The sequence below is a fragment of the Phoenix dactylifera genome, chromosome 14 (genome assembly GCF_009389715.1).
Source record: "Phoenix dactylifera cultivar Barhee BC4 chromosome 14, palm_55x_up_171113_PBpolish2nd_filt_p, whole genome shotgun sequence".
Taxonomy (NCBI): Eukaryota; Viridiplantae; Streptophyta; class Magnoliopsida; order Arecales; family Arecaceae; genus Phoenix; species Phoenix dactylifera.
The window spans coordinates 2,139,025-2,153,859 of NC_052405.1; the positions used below are offsets into that span (position 1 = coordinate 2,139,025).

Below are 14,835 nucleotides of genomic sequence, written 5' to 3' on the forward strand. Positions count from 1 at the left end.
CCTTTCATCAAACTCAAAAATCACTATTAAAGAAGCCAATGTTCGTTCCACCAGGCATGACAATATAGATTATCGTGAAAATCTGTGACATAAAATCTACACATAGCCATTCATTAAAATTTTAATTCAAGCGACAAAAATGAGAGTACGAGGCAAAACAAGAAGGAAAAAAGAAAAAGGCCAGGATTATGCAATCAGTTATCAGTCTTGGCTCTCTTCTTCCCAATCCAACTGGCTACAATTGGGGTGAGTGCGACGGTCGGAGGAAACCTGATCGGCGACGCGGCCTTGTGCGCGGCGTAAGCCAATGCGAACGTTCCCACCTTCCCACCGGTCTCATCCGTTGCAAAGCCCACCTACGACAAACATAACAAAGCACAAGCACGAGACCTTAAAACTTTGAGAAGAAATTGAACTACCTTTCTTATGCTCTACCCGGAAGTTGGATACCTTGTTGAGCAAAGCCTGGACATCAATTCCAGCGCTAACGAGGACGTAGCAAAGGGCGAAAGAAATCAAAGATAAGGTGATGGAGGTGACCAGATAAGCCCCTCCATACTTGGCCAACAGCTCCTTTGCCTGATCCGCTCTCGATTTCTCCTTCCCCTCTCCCTCCGTTCCTTTCCCTTCCCTTCCTCCATCCTTGGAACTAAATATCTACACCAAAACCGAAACAACAGTTAATTGCTTCCAATACCAGAGAAAATTTATTGTCTGTGGCGCAGAGAATTGTACCTTCCAGAGGCCAAACTCGAGCCCGTACTTCTTGGTGATCTCTTCGGCCGACGAGGATGTCGCCGCCTCCTCTTTGCTTTCTTGGAGCGCGTGGATCCTCAGACAACCGCGACCGCGTCGTGCGGGGGAGGAGGGGGACTGGAGATGGCGGGAACGGCAGAGAAGCCCGTGGCTTTTCGCGGGAAGGAGAGCGGGAGATAGCAGGAGAGCTGCAGCCATGGCTCCACCGCTGGCTGGAACACCACCTGGAGAGATAGGATACGGCTTATATTGGGCCGTTCCGATCATCATGGGCCTGGAGCTGTAGCAAATCTGCGCTTATCTTGGCCCGTGCTGCATTCCGAGTTTTAAACTGCTGAACCAACGGTGATTCGCACACGTGAAATTTGATCACATGGACTTCAGAGCATGATACGGTCGCTACTTCTATGATGGGAACTGGGAATTTACGTTGGTAAATTTAGAAGAGGAATTGGGCTTGGGCCGGCTGTAGGCTGTTTGGGTAATGAGGAAAGATAGGGGCTTGAAGATACGGAAGGGTGGGAGAGGGGACGAGTAGCATTTTTTTTTTTTTTTTTTTTTGTACAATGGGTGGCTCAGCGGATACGGCCAACAAAATCAAAAGATAAAAGACTACATAAGGGCTCCGGCACTGAGCCGCGATCCATCCAAACGAAGTATCCAGAGTGGTGAGCCGTAAAGGATGCTACCTAGTCAGCGGCAACGTTTGCCTCCCTATAGATGTGCGTGATCTGGTGGGAGCCACACTCTCCCAAAGATTAGCGAATGTCGTGAAGCAAAAGTCAATCCTCACCAATGCATCTTCAACCTCCGATTCACTCAATTACCATGGCCGAACCCTTTTTGAGGAGGAGGCGATCCACGCCCAACACCCCCAAGAATGGGGCAGGAAGGATTTGATATGTTTGGAACGAAACCGTCTAGCCTCCAAGGGTGGATACCCGCATAACATGATTTTAGCATCCGGTTCTTTTGAACCGAGTCAATTTACGGATTCGTCAACCTGAACAAAAATAATTTGAATCACCGAACCTTCCCAAGTGAAAAGATAACCCAAACCCTGAATCAGAAACTAGTTTGGAAACAATCTCTTGTATACAATGAGAACTCAGATCGTCTCCTTTCGCGAAGTGCTCATGGAATCTATAAAACGATTACAGAGCTCGAATGCACTCGACTTCTCGAGGGTTCGCAAGGCAGGATTGTAGCCATCAGCCATGGCCATCTTTTTACCAGGTTCCTTGGTCCCACTTATGTCCATGGTCCCAACATGCTCGGAATCACTCCATAATTTCGGTCAGTTTTCTGTCCATCCATCCGGTCCCAGGTTCTGGTGCCTTGGGTCTAGAAAGCAAACTAGATTCTCCTTCTTTGTTTGGAGTCCTCAGCATCTCACCCGCTGCCACCATTTTGGCATTGGATTCTTGCCCATTTCACCTCATTTTCCACCGTAAAGCATGCAAGCTACTCCTATGCTACCTGCGCGAGTGATTAGTAGTCCTCCATGTACAACGTTGGTGGTTTAAAGAAGAGAACTCAGCTGCAGATTGGGTAGTTTTTTATGTGGCCCATCATTCCAAAAATGTTATCTGGAACGGACGTGGCTCGATCCTAAACACTTTGCATTTTTGCTTCTTTCTAACTTTTTGGACTACACTCACATCCGTTGTGTGTGTGAGGCGCCGATGCACCATAAAAAAAAAAAAGAACTCGATATTTTTAATTAAAATTTCTAGTAATATGATATGTGCTTTCGATCAATATTTTTCAGAAAAGGTCTGCACATCATAGTTAATTTTATTTAATAAATATTATGCTCAAAGACTTCATAGGTTATCCTATTGTAACAATATGGTATTTGCCGACTATTCCAAATTTATCGAGTTGACAGAAATGAACTGTGACATTTATTATGCTTTCCTCTTCAAGATCAAACAGTTGATGTGTTTGATCCAACTAAAGCGGTACGATACGTTGATATCTCAATAATTAATATATCATGCACATATAATTTATATTGTTGAAGCCATACTTCAAGGTTCCATCACATAATTTTTGGTGAATTTATATTTCTTCTGGGCCCCTCTAGAGAAAAAAAATGGGCCAGTCTCTAAAAGGACAGGGAGTTTATAGTTTGTTCCTTATCTAGATCTTTCCCCAGGGAATTTTTTCCAAGCCTATCTTTGGCTGCTTGTGAAGATGCTTCTATTGGACCTGGCATGCACGAATCCCATCCTTGGCCTATCCACTCCTGCCTCGCCAAGTACTCAATCAGTGAGACGACGAGCTCTTTGACTTGAAACACTGCATCATTTGCCCTCTGAGCTCCTCTCCTTCCTTATGCCTTCCTTTGTTTAGCCATACAACTTTAAAAAGCTCATGTACAAATTATGGGGTTCCAACCTTGAAGCTCCACCCTTAGGTGCATACTATTTGCTGATAAGCTATATTATTTTGTTTTTAACCATAGAGAAGGCGAAGTGAGATATATACCTAATAAAGTGTGCATATTTTTGAGAAATCGGTAATTAGCGTTACCACCATTTCACAATAAAGAGTTTTATGCAACGTTTTCCTCCTACGCGGTTCCTCTACAGACAGTCTCCACCCCCAACAAAGAAGGTCGATATCCCCGAAATTAAAAAAACCCATCAAACATCACATGATCCAAACCAGAGAGCACACAAATTAATTTCTGGGTCCCAAAAGAAACACCCACCAACTTTCCCCGTTCCCATTGTCAAACCCCACCCATCATGACCATATAATACTCCTTATTAGCCACAATCTTCGTCCGCCAAATCGCTATAAGTAATCGCCTTAATTAAATAAGAGATAATAATTGAAAAATGATGATGCAAATCCAATAAAAGCAAGCATCTTGTCATCATCTTACGTTGCAATTCTATCCAACCGTCCTGGTTCGTCATCACATCTAATTTACAAATTAGAGGATTCTCCAAATCTTAGAAATATTTTCCTAATCTAGTTTAAAAAGTCTTACCGTTTTCTATCCTAATCTCCTAATTGATAGATTTTCTCATTCCTCTTATATGGCATAAATGCTTCCTCCTCGAGTTCGCTCCGTCTTCCCCTCTGCTTTCTTCCGCACGCTTATCATGTCCACGCCGCGGCTGGAGGCGAAGCCCTCCCTCCGGCGGCCGGCCATATCGGTCCCGGCTGTGCTCGACCTCAACGGCGGCGGCGACTTCAACCTCCACCACTGGAGGAGGGCGGACTCGGGCTACACCAGCCTACGTGACATTCTCACCTCCTCCTCCTCCTCCTCCGCCGGCGGTGGCCTCCTCTCACCCTCCTCCTCCGTCACCCCCGGTGCTGGCGAGATCCAGATCAGGAATCGGCTGGTGAAGCAGGCTGCCTACGCCTACCTCCAGCCCACCCCCTCCTCGTTGGAGTCCTCCCGCCGCCACCGCCGCTGCCGCCGCGACGAATCCCTACGGCGGCTCCTCGCTGTCCTCTCCTGCGGCCTGGCTGGCTCCTGCTTCCACTTCGTCGGGCGCTTCCTCCAATCCATCCGGCGATCGCGGCGTTAACGATGATGACACTAACGGCGGCGCGAGTTCCATATTTCCTTTTCTTTTCTTATTCGCTTTTATTCTTTTATTAAGTTTTTATACATAGAAAGGATAGAGAAGCATTGGCATTTGTTTTTTTCAGGAGTCAAGTTTAGATTTCAGAAAAAAAATAAAAATAAAACGGGTGTTAATCCCACCTACCCCAATTCTATTTCTGCTTATATATATATATATATATATATATATATATATATATATATAATTATCGGAAACAGAATTTCCCAAAGATATATATATATATATATATATATATTATCAGCGGTGTCGAGATCGGAGATATTCGGCACGCGGGTTGTAGGGGGGCTCGGGCTCTTCGTGGATGCCTACTTCCATAGCAGGAGCCTGCCGGAACGACCGTATGGCAGTGAGAGGATTCCATCGGCTTGATCGTTGATTCCCCTGTAAGATTGAAGCTATGGTGTTATTAGTAGCGGATGTCAGAAATTGGAAAATTAGTAGAAAGACTAGACTAGCTGTATAACATGATATATATTTATCTCTCTAGATAGATAGATAGATAGAAAGAAAAAAAATAGAAGATGGTTGATTGTGTTAAAACTGTAGTTAGCTCCATTGCATAAAATTCACACCCTGGAGAGCCATGTCCATCGCTAAGAATGCAAACATCCTTATATCCATTAGGAGAATAACAAAAAAAAATCAAGTACTTATTTTTTAGTTTGGTTGTTTAAATTTTAATTTCAAATATAAAAAGGGAAAATTGCTCATGATGAAATGTTCATGAATATATTCTCTGTGGAATACTATCTATAAAATTTAAAATTCTTCATAGAGGTCATATCTTCTTCGTCCATACGATTTCAAGTCACAAACTCAGGTTTAGTTCCAACGAAAATATCTCCTTTCAAATGATAGCAACCTATTGCAAAGATGGAACGTGTGCTAACTACTCCATGGGTCCATGGAGAAACGCCATCATCCATAGAATCCCATTCAAGTCTATCCAAACTATATATTTTAATTAACACAGCGCAAAACTAGGGGTGACCACATAATAATTAAGTGTCTCATGTGCCATGCCGCACAAGGGGATTTGAGTAATTGACTGGGGCTCCATAGCATTTTCCTTCAAATTTTAATATTATCCATCATATTTACTGACCTATATTTTTTTGTATGATGAAATTTATTGAAGTCAGTCAACCAAAGGACTATATTATTGAAGTTGAAATTTATTTTTTTCTTCTGAAGTCATTTTCAACTTGTTTTAGATTTTGCCTGCTATAACTTCAGAAGAAAACACACTCATATAAAAACCAAATACGACATATTTTAACCACCTAAATATGGGGAAGTGTCTTATTTCCTCCATCTTCTTTTCAAGAAACATATTTTAACCACCTAGATCAGTATAAACTTTCCAAAGAATATTCAAAACACTAAGATTAAATTTCCATGATGCATGACTAGAACCATTGCCTAACTTAGGCCCTGAGTATCTTACAGAAAAGATAAGAAGAAGGACATAGATTATGGGTTTAAGAGCAAGTAGCAATTACCTTTGTGCTTGAGACCACATAGTTGAGAACCTCTAGAAACAAAGTAGTTCCTTTGTCTGTGAAGTTCTTTAGATAGAATACAAGCAATTCTCCAGATTTAGCCCTCAAATGCCTTAGCCTCTGTTCAATGTCAGGTTCATATTGCATGACAAGTGGCCGTAGGAAGGTTTCATAGATAAGATCAGAACCCTGAATACAGTTGAAATTTATGCTATGAACATCACAGAAATGTCACCTTGTCAAATATGATAGATTAGTTTAGTTTCTTTGAATACCTTCGTTTTTGGATACCACAAGTAGACGAAGAAAGCTAACTTGGCTTCTCCATACATTGGCAACCTTCATGAATTAGTAGCAAATGATAAAACAATAATTTAAATGAGGAAGCGAACACATTAACCAATTGAATTGTCCCTACCATGAAATGAGAGAGTCGCCAACGGTTGTTACAATTGCAACTATGACCCTGCAATTTCATGTCGTGGTAAGCATGATTCATTTCATCAAGATGTTTCTATATACTAATATAATCAATCAAAATTTCAGATGATTATGCAGCTCGAAAGCTATAATTAGAAGGAAAAGGAGTGATGGTTTGAGAGAATTACATATCGACAAACTATAGACATCGAATGTGAGAAAATTATAGCCGAGCAGGAAAGGAGAAATATGGTACTTGATCAAGAAATAATTGGATAAAAAAAAGAAACAAATAAGTAGCAGAAACTTAAGTAATTATAGAAAAATGTCTGTCATGATTTTGAATCCTCCACAAAGTAATATTTGATTCATAAGTACCCCAATTCCGCTTCAGCCAATAAATATTAAATATTGTTGGTACCTTATGCCTGAAGAACATGAAGAGGAAGAGACCTCTAAATAAGCTACTGCCTCATGGTCTAAATTTTCAGAAAGCCAGAAATGTGGTTCCACATATAAATTTGCTACTAAATATGCTCTGATAATGCTCAGTGCTGACTACACTGCTTCCTTGGATTTTGCATATATTTGAACCTGAATACTAAATGAATACATTAAAAATTGATTGGCTAATACATGCATAATGGACCGAATGAAAGATACAATATCTCATCAATTATAAATATCCAACAAATCTAGCATCATCTACTTGATGGAAAATGTTTTCCATTATTAATTAGCTTGATAAAGGAGGGCAATTTTTCAGCCTAGATTAACCTAGAAAGTCTATACTCCTTAATTACAATAGGAGCCACCAACAGTGTATTTCAGCAAGAATCTATTAAGATATAGTTTGGGATGCATGGTGGGTGAAGTTCTTGAACATTGACCTAAGTTTGAATTCCCATTTCTTGGTCAATTAACACCATTAAAGGTACAATCTTTTTCCTATTTGAGCAATGGAAACATGCTCATCTTTTAATGACATGCTAACCATAGAAGTAATTAATATTAATTAAGAGAATAACTTATCCAAGTAATCAGAGTTTTGCTGATGAAAAATGGCACAAGAAAACAGTTCCTTGCTGCTAACCAACTTCTCTGCTAAACTATCTAGGATATGACAGTGCTTTCCAGAGAAAAATATTCTAACTCATTTTCTACAGTTGCTTCCAGAAACTTAATGAAAACTCCTGTCAAAACCTTGAGTTGAACACAATTTAAGCATTTACTGAACAGCATTACAGACTCAGTCAATCGCCCAAAATATTCCAAAATCCTCTGTTGGAATTGGTCTCATGGGTGATCGAAACATGCTTGACTTTTATTAGCATGCCAACCAAAGAAGGATTGACTAGTCCTCGAATGGAATTGCATGTGGTAAAAAAATAAACAAAAATTGATCTAATTGCCTAGCTTGGATTCGGAACTTAAGGTTCCATTTCCTTCTGCCAATAAAAAGAAACAACTAAATTTAAATAACTGAATTTCCCGATGAAAATCCGTCGTCTACAAACAAAACAACGAACAAAACTCAAAACTTCTGTAATTCTTCTTGCTGCTCCTTTCAAACTCAATCTTTCTTAACCTAATTTTGAACTTAGGTTTCCATTCCATTCAGCCAACTTTTCATTGCAGACAACTACAATTAATCAGAGTTCATGACAAGAATCCATTGTGTGCAGCCAAAAACAAAGTTCAAAATTTGAACTTTTCCCCATGGAGAAAGAACTTACCAGTATTGGCACCAGAACCGGAGCTGCTCAATCTCACCGGGCCACTGCCTCTGCTCCAACGTCTTGAAGCACTCCAAGGCCGGATAGGCATATCCAAATAACATCCTGCCATATTTTTAAAAGCAGAATATAAACCTCTCATATCAAAGAATCTTCATTTAAATGACTAAGAAACGGTTTTGAGAAAAAAAAAGGATCAAGAGGACTTACACGAGAACTGTGATGGCGAGATCTCCCAACATATTTGCAACTCCCACAAAGCCTACAAACTCCAAATCAAAGAAATCTAAACAAGAAATAAAGAAGAAAGGACCCTAAGTGACCCGGTTACGAAAGCCAAGGTTTCAAATCTTGGATTAAACTCAAAAGAAGGTTTTTATCTCTTGGTTTGGGAGAACTTGGCCGCTTAGAATTCAGAGTATACTCTCTTATTCCGCGCCCGAGGGGAAGAAGCTGGAGAGAGAAGAGAATGTCTTCAAGAGTTGGTGCCCAAGGAGACAGATCCAATTCCGATTTCCGAACTACTACTCTATTTATTTATCTAATTATAGTCTATAAATCCCCACGCTCTCTCTCTGGGTTCTGGGAAATCGCGTCACAAGGGAAGATAGAAGGGGAGGTTGCTTCCAAGCGACGACTACCCGCGAAATTTGTCATACGCATCGCATACAAATCCGAAGAGCTGAGGACTTTTTTTTCCCCGGCGGCTAATTGGGTTGCTTATCGGGCACGGACGGGCCCAGTTTTCTTCCAGCAGGAGTCGACCGTTAATACAGAATTACCTTCTTGTCCACGCTATTTTAATGAAATTGACCCCTCTTTGACCACAATCACAACGGAGAGTTAAGGGTATTCTAGTCTTTGGAATGTTACGGTTAGAGTCGGGATAGCAGAATCCAATTGGGCATCTCTGTCCAACGGGTCTAAGATAGTCGGAATAGGAGGATAGGGAGAGTAGTTGAGTGGGGCAGGAAAGTGGGACTTCGTTCAACCATGTACACGAATTTAAAAGGACCTAGCGTTATCTTCGCGCATCAGTTAAACCCAGGGACGTGGACGTCGTTGGTTCATGGCGACTTTAAGTCCTGGTGGTTTTTTCTTTTTTTTTTTTTTGGCGCTTAAGCCGGCTGTTCATATCATTCATATCATTCAGGTACGAACACACTCAATAAAATCGAAAAATAAAATGTCACAGAGTGCTGTAGGCAACGCACTTTCAGTCATCCGCAGCGTGCCTTCCATGTGGTTGGTCACATAAGGCGTAATCCAGTCCGCGGTCTTGTTTGCCTCTCTATGTACATGTTTGGCCTGGAAGGCCATTCCATCAGTGTCCATCTTCCAAATGTCTCGGGTCAGGGAGTGGTCCGTCCCCATCCCGGTTGGGCCCTCCTGAGTCTTGGTGGTTTAGGGCACGATTTGATTTCGGGTGCAGGGGGTATTCTACACTGTCAAGCGTCGATAGTTTGAAGTTGTTTGGTTAGGTTGTCATCTGACTAATTAATCACAAAGCTATGACTTTTAGTGTGAGTTATTGAGTAGCATTCAAATCATATTAGTTTAGCAATCATCTGTACTGATTTCCACCTACTAAAGATGAGCCGTTGCCAATATTTAAAATGAGGAATCAAACTAGTCTATCTGCATCTTATCCACTATGATCACATATATAGTTCTCATACTTTGTCACGCCCCAAACACACCACCTATGTCGGCTACATGACACGGCCGCACATTTCTTAAGGTAGAGCTCCAGAGAATATACAAGACCTGAAAGATTTATCACAACTTCAATAACTATGAACAATATGACCTCAGTTTATAACAAATAATAAACTTATATATAATTTCTAGATTTATTCGTCCTACCGAAAATATGGATACTCTATCTATTCATCTCTTCCACCTATGATCTCAACTATAGCCAGATACTATGCAACCTGCAACTCTCCTTGATGTGAGTTTTTTCAGCCCAGTAAGGATTCCAAACTGCTACACCATACATAATAGGAAAATAATACAATAAGCAATATCAGGTAAAATGAATACCATATCAACACTTGGAAGAGATGGCTCTCACATCCCAAGATCTCGACCACCGATCGGGCCATTGGGTGCTTGACCGCCGATGCTTGGACCGGATCATGGCGGTTCACCACCACATTTTGGCCTCAGCCATGGTGACGTACGTCTGCCTAGTTTGCCTCCTCCGTTTGGACCCGGTCATTTTGGCGATCCGCCGCCTCCGCTCCGACCGGGTGAGAGCGACGCTCCTCTATCACCACCATGCCCTGGCCACCACAAAGGCCCTTCGTTGTCTCGAAGACGAGGATCGTCGCTGCCTGCTCCATTTGGACATAGGCACTATGCAGGACCGTCGCTGCCTGCTCCATTTGGACACAGGCACTGCAGTGGACCTCCTGCACCGCCCCCATCCACCGGCGGTGGCCCACATCCGACGCCACCACTTCGACCAGGAGATGGAGGCGCTCCTCCGCCGCCGCCGTGGGATGGCCATCGCCACCATCCGCACGCCCACTCTTAGGTTACAAGCCAACGCTACCCAGCTCGGCACGATCGGGGGGTTGGAAGTTATTCTCCAACTCTCCTACGATCGGTCGATCGACCCGATCGACCACGATCGGCAGAGCAGATGGGCCTGGCCTCTTCAGGCTGGCCCATTAGGCCAAGGAACGGGGCCACTACATATTTAATAGCCAATACTTTTTATAAGGAATATTAAAGCAGATCAAGAATTTGACTAGCTCTCCTCTGACCGATGGTTGCAAGACATGTAATTCATTACCTTGTTATTACTGCTAGAAAAATGCCACGCATCTATTGCTACTACAGTGGCTGCTCACGCTTATCAAACAACAGCATTTCTCCTATATTTTGTACATCTATGCTTAATTATCTGACTCCAAGGCTAAAGGCAGCAGGAAGAAAGTAGGAAAGGTCAGTCTTCTTCACAAGACCTTCAGTTAGTCTTTTAAACTTTGTCTTCAAAGGATTTTCTGATCCGCAGTTGTTTGATTCATAGGTCGAGGCTTTCTTCCACACAGGCCAAGTTGTTAGCATTCCACACAAGCATGGAAAGTTCCTCCAGAAAGAGACCCTGAACCTGTAAGACCATAGATTGTTGACTGGTAAATATTATAGCGAGTCGCCTTCATCGTGTGGTATTAGAATATTATCAAGCAGAAAATAAAAACCAAATAAGACAAGAAGGAAGGTGCTTCCAGCCTATCAACAAGGAACGTCGGTCAACATTGAGGGTGGCCAATCCACCAAGACTGAAAGGATATGAGGTTAGCGCACATGTAATGCATTCAGAAAGCAGTGGGGGAGGAGGCCTTATCTTCAAGATATGATCCGGACAGGTGATGCCTGTGATTTCTAGCGTCTTCGACTTCTAGATGTGATCAAGAGTCTATGATGAAAAAAACATGGAGAAGAAAAAAAGATTATGGCGATCGCTGAATTAACTGCAAGAGAGATGAAGACAATTGACATTCTAGATCAGCCATCTTGGGATATATTCTACTTCATGATGCCGAAGTTTTTATAGAGCATATGGAAATTGTCCTTGTATGCATCTCTGGTCTTTGCTTTGGATGTTTCCTCATGGCTGTGTTTTTTCTGCTAATGAAAAAAATGTGCCTCTCTCTTGGTTCTTTTTTGAAATTAAATTTTGGACGACGCTGAAAACACAAATATAAGTGCAAGTAGTGTCATCAAATATGCTCTTGCATTAGTCATGCACACATACGCTACTTAAACTTTTGTCAGAAAAGGTGTTCGTAATCATGAATCATGCGAAGAATGTTCCTATATCTTGACTACTGATTATGTATTGTTCCTCATCTTATTCATCGAGTACCACGTTGGATTAGTGAGAATCTCAATAGAAATAGCAAATAGCAGTTCGATAACGCTTTAATCAGCTATCTCTTGCGAGATGGTATTGTTGCCGGGCTGATCCGGTCAACAGCACAATCCACACACCGAACCGAGCAGGGAAAGCGAGTTGCGTCCCTCACGAGGTATTATCTGCTTTGGGGATCGTAGACTTTTTGTACGGGAGCCACCTCTCACGGTTTTGTCCCACAAAAGGCGCCTCGTGAGAAAAGGCTTTGAGCCCCCCAATTTAAGGCACAGACCTTTCCGCTACACGGTCGATGTGGGACTAAATTCGGAAACCCCTATCCACAACAGGTACCATTCGGGATTCGATTATATATTTGATGTTAATTTTATACCATTTAGGTTTTTTGAGATGCATGCAGGATCACTCAGTCATACATGGCACTCTCAACTTTCCTCAAAGCTAGATATGCGTTACCTGCAAGTAGTCAAGAGTAAGCATTCCATCTCTTTTGGACTATTTGGTGAAGATAGTTTTAGCAGGTGTGAAATAAATTAGCAATAATGCATGCATCACATCTAAAGGCTGTATCCTTGTTGATTGATGGCAAGTGTGGTTAATCACCCGGTACCTTCCTCTTTACCGAGAAGGTCACTGGTTCAAATCCTACAGAGATTATTCAACATCTTCTTATCACAGCAAACTTAGGCCTATTAGAGCTGATCATGATGTGATGCACATAATTAACATGAAACTTACAAAAATCATTTAACTTCATCAGAGTGACTGAGGTTTGTGTGTCTATTTTAGCTGCAAACTCCAAGATAACAAAGAAAAAGTTTCTTAACCACACAATGAACTGGATCAGTCACCACATTTGCCTCTCTCTTTTTTTTCTATGAAGAGGAAATTATAGTCCACGGGCTAGTGATGGCCTCTGCCTTGAAACAACGTACTTTGAACTCTAGGACTTCCCATGCTGGCCCATCAAGGCCATTGTCCACCAACAGCCAGAGTAATGCTACACGAGACCCCCAGTTCCTCCTCACCACCATTATCGAGCTTATTCTTTCTCAAGCTGGACGCTAGTAGAGTGTCTGAAGTCAACAATAATATGAAATAGAAAGGAAAGGAAATTTGAAATTTCTTTATCTTTCTTTTCAGGTTTGGTTCTTTCTTGTAATCCGTTAAAATATTTGGAGAAGAAGAGGAAAACAAGCTAGAAAGAGATGACTTTATATTTCTGTTCCATCACATTTAGTACATCCCAGCAGTTATATATAGTATACAAAAAAAAATAATTATACGATCTCTAAAATCACCGTAACATGCATGTTCATTTTAAGTTTGGCTTTGTTTTTTCTACTACTGCAACTAGTTTCATGATAATAACAGTGCAGCGAATACTTGACTGCACTGTGCTGCTATTCTTCTCTCCCTGCCTTCTTATGATTCTTGTTGGACTGTTCATGACTGGAAAGTAGCATCATTTCTGGTAATTGATTCTGGCATTGGTAGGTGGTGCTTTGGCAAACAACAGCAGTGTACTACTGGCGGAGGAACTCTTCATTTGAATCTTTCAATTGAAACAAGTTATTTTGGACTGATCATAGCACAAAATCATAGGGTGGAATACACAATACAATACTGATAATTGATGGGAGTGAAGAAAGATTCTGAAATCTGCTACTTTTTCCAAGGGATGAACTGAAGCTCGCAAGATATTAAGGTTAGACAACCAATGGATGCATTGAATCTTGGGCTTATCACTCCACTTTTTTTCGAAAGGTGGCCCCTTAGTTTGACCAGTCATGGTCAATGGTCTACTCCTTCTATTAATGAAATGATGCTGCCTGGGACATGTTTAATAACAGACTAACTCAGGAGTCTGTCATTGGTATGAAACTTTGGTTTTCGAAGTTTTCAACCATGGTTTTGTGCTTGTACCTGATGATTTCTGTCATTCTATTTGTGTATAAAAGCTTGTGGATAACATCATGTATGTCCTACTGATTTTTCAAATTTATTATCAACTCTATTACATGAATTGTTCTTTCATGGTTAATTATATTTATAGTACAAACACTCATGATGGTGTTGGATCAACATTTTAAGCCATTATTTTCTCAGCAAGATGTGTTTAAAAAAAATATTTTCCCCAATTTCACTATCTTTTGTCTTATTTTTCAGAGTAGGCGCTACCATTGTAGTATGACTCTCTCTAGAATTTTCTGGAGATGGCCTTTGTTTAGTGAATGGAAAACCATGGTTACAACCAAGACTTCAGAGGCTGAGACCATCAAGATAGCTCTCAGCTCAAGCACAGAATATCACCAAATAAGAATGTAGCTGATAACATCATAAATTTTTAACTATGGCTTGTCTATTCGTGGCGCTGTTAATTTAGTGATGTTGGGTAATATCATAGGTTCTGATCATTTCGTTTGCAACCACACAGTCAACACGCAACTGGTTTTGTTCTATATAGAACTTGATCAGGTTAGTCGCGGCAGCTGCGTCGTTATGGCTAGATAGATGCTAAAAGGCGGAAGCAATTTAGATCATATCGTGCATTTGCTAAGCAGTTCTGATTTCCATCCAAAGAATTGAATATGAATAAGATTCTATATTAAGTGGCGCTTGGTTTCTGTTTTATGTCAGCAAGCAATGATGGCCGGATGTGTAGCCAAGGCAAATAATGCTATAAGATGCTTAAAGTAAAGGTTTTGCTAATCGTCCTTATAATGAGATTTCATGCATCTTCTTCAAAAATATAATGAGATTTCATTATACAAGGTTATTATATTGTCAGCCACCTCTCAGATTGGGACTGAGCCTGCTCTTCTGGCTGAACTTTAAAGCTAGTTGCGACACTCCATTTGGGGTGAGATAAGTGAGCCACAAATTATATACCAAGTTGGTCAATCTGTTCTCCAAGGTAA

At 41.3% G+C, this 14,835-nt stretch overlaps 3 protein-coding genes across 3 annotated transcripts; 1 reads left to right on the plus strand and 2 right to left on the minus strand.

Moving 5' to 3' along the window:
• Positions 1–2: 2 nt before the first annotated feature.
• Positions 3–986, minus strand: LOC103714270. Its single transcript, XM_008801461.4, has 3 exons — positions 736–986; positions 451–657; positions 3–356 (listed from the first exon to the last, which is right to left on the minus strand). Exons 1-3 carry the CDS (start codon positions 952–954, stop codon positions 195–197), a joined length of 588 nt encoding a protein of 195 aa, XP_008799683.1. The 5' UTR covers positions 955–986; the 3' UTR covers positions 3–194.
• Positions 987–3,083: 2,097 nt separating this feature from the next.
• Positions 3,084–4,492, plus strand: LOC103714271. The gene has a single exon (XM_017844551.3). The coding sequence runs from the start codon at positions 3,819–3,821 to the stop codon at positions 4,308–4,310; it is 492 nt and encodes a 163-aa protein (XP_017700040.1). The 5' UTR covers positions 3,084–3,818; the 3' UTR covers positions 4,311–4,492.
• An 82-nt stretch (positions 4,493–4,574) lies between these two features.
• LOC103714312 (putative HVA22-like protein g) lies at positions 4,575–8,722 on the minus strand. Its single transcript, XM_039133276.1, has 6 exons — positions 8,239–8,722; positions 8,029–8,133; positions 6,291–6,338; positions 6,148–6,211; positions 5,873–6,061; positions 4,575–4,751 (listed from the first exon to the last, which is right to left on the minus strand). Exons 1-6 carry the CDS (start codon positions 8,268–8,270, stop codon positions 4,608–4,610), a joined length of 582 nt encoding a protein of 193 aa, XP_038989204.1. The 5' UTR covers positions 8,271–8,722; the 3' UTR covers positions 4,575–4,607.
• Between the last annotated feature and the right edge of the window lie 6,113 nt (positions 8,723–14,835).

Excerpts from the sequence above, each read along its gene's own strand:
- LOC103714270 (XM_008801461.4), bottom strand. The coding sequence starts at position 954 with ATGGCTGCAGCTCTCCTGCTATCTCCCGCTCTCCTTCCCGCGAAAAGC. Across the intron at positions 658-735 it reads TCGAGTTTGGCCTCTGGAAG|ATATTTAGTTCCAAGGATGG; the intron begins GTACAATTCTCT and ends GTTTTGGTGTAG. Across the intron at positions 357-450 it reads TCCAGGCTTTGCTCAACAAG|GTGGGCTTTGCAACGGATGA; the intron begins GTATCCAACTTC and ends TGTTTGTCGTAG.
- LOC103714271 (XM_017844551.3), top strand. The coding sequence starts at position 3,819 with ATGCTTCCTCCTCGAGTTCGCTCCGTCTTCCCCTCTGCTTTCTTCCGC.
- LOC103714312 (XM_039133276.1), bottom strand. The coding sequence starts at position 8,270 with ATGTTGGGAGATCTCGCCATCACAGTTCTCGT. Across the intron at positions 6,339-8,028 it reads CGGTTCTGGTGCCAATACTG|GGTCATAGTTGCAATTGTAA; the intron begins GTAAGTTCTTTC and ends ATGAAATTGCAG. Across the intron at positions 6,062-6,147 it reads TGTGGTATCCAAAAACGAAG|GGTTCTGATCTTATCTATGA; the intron begins GTATTCAAAGAA and ends AACTGTATTCAG.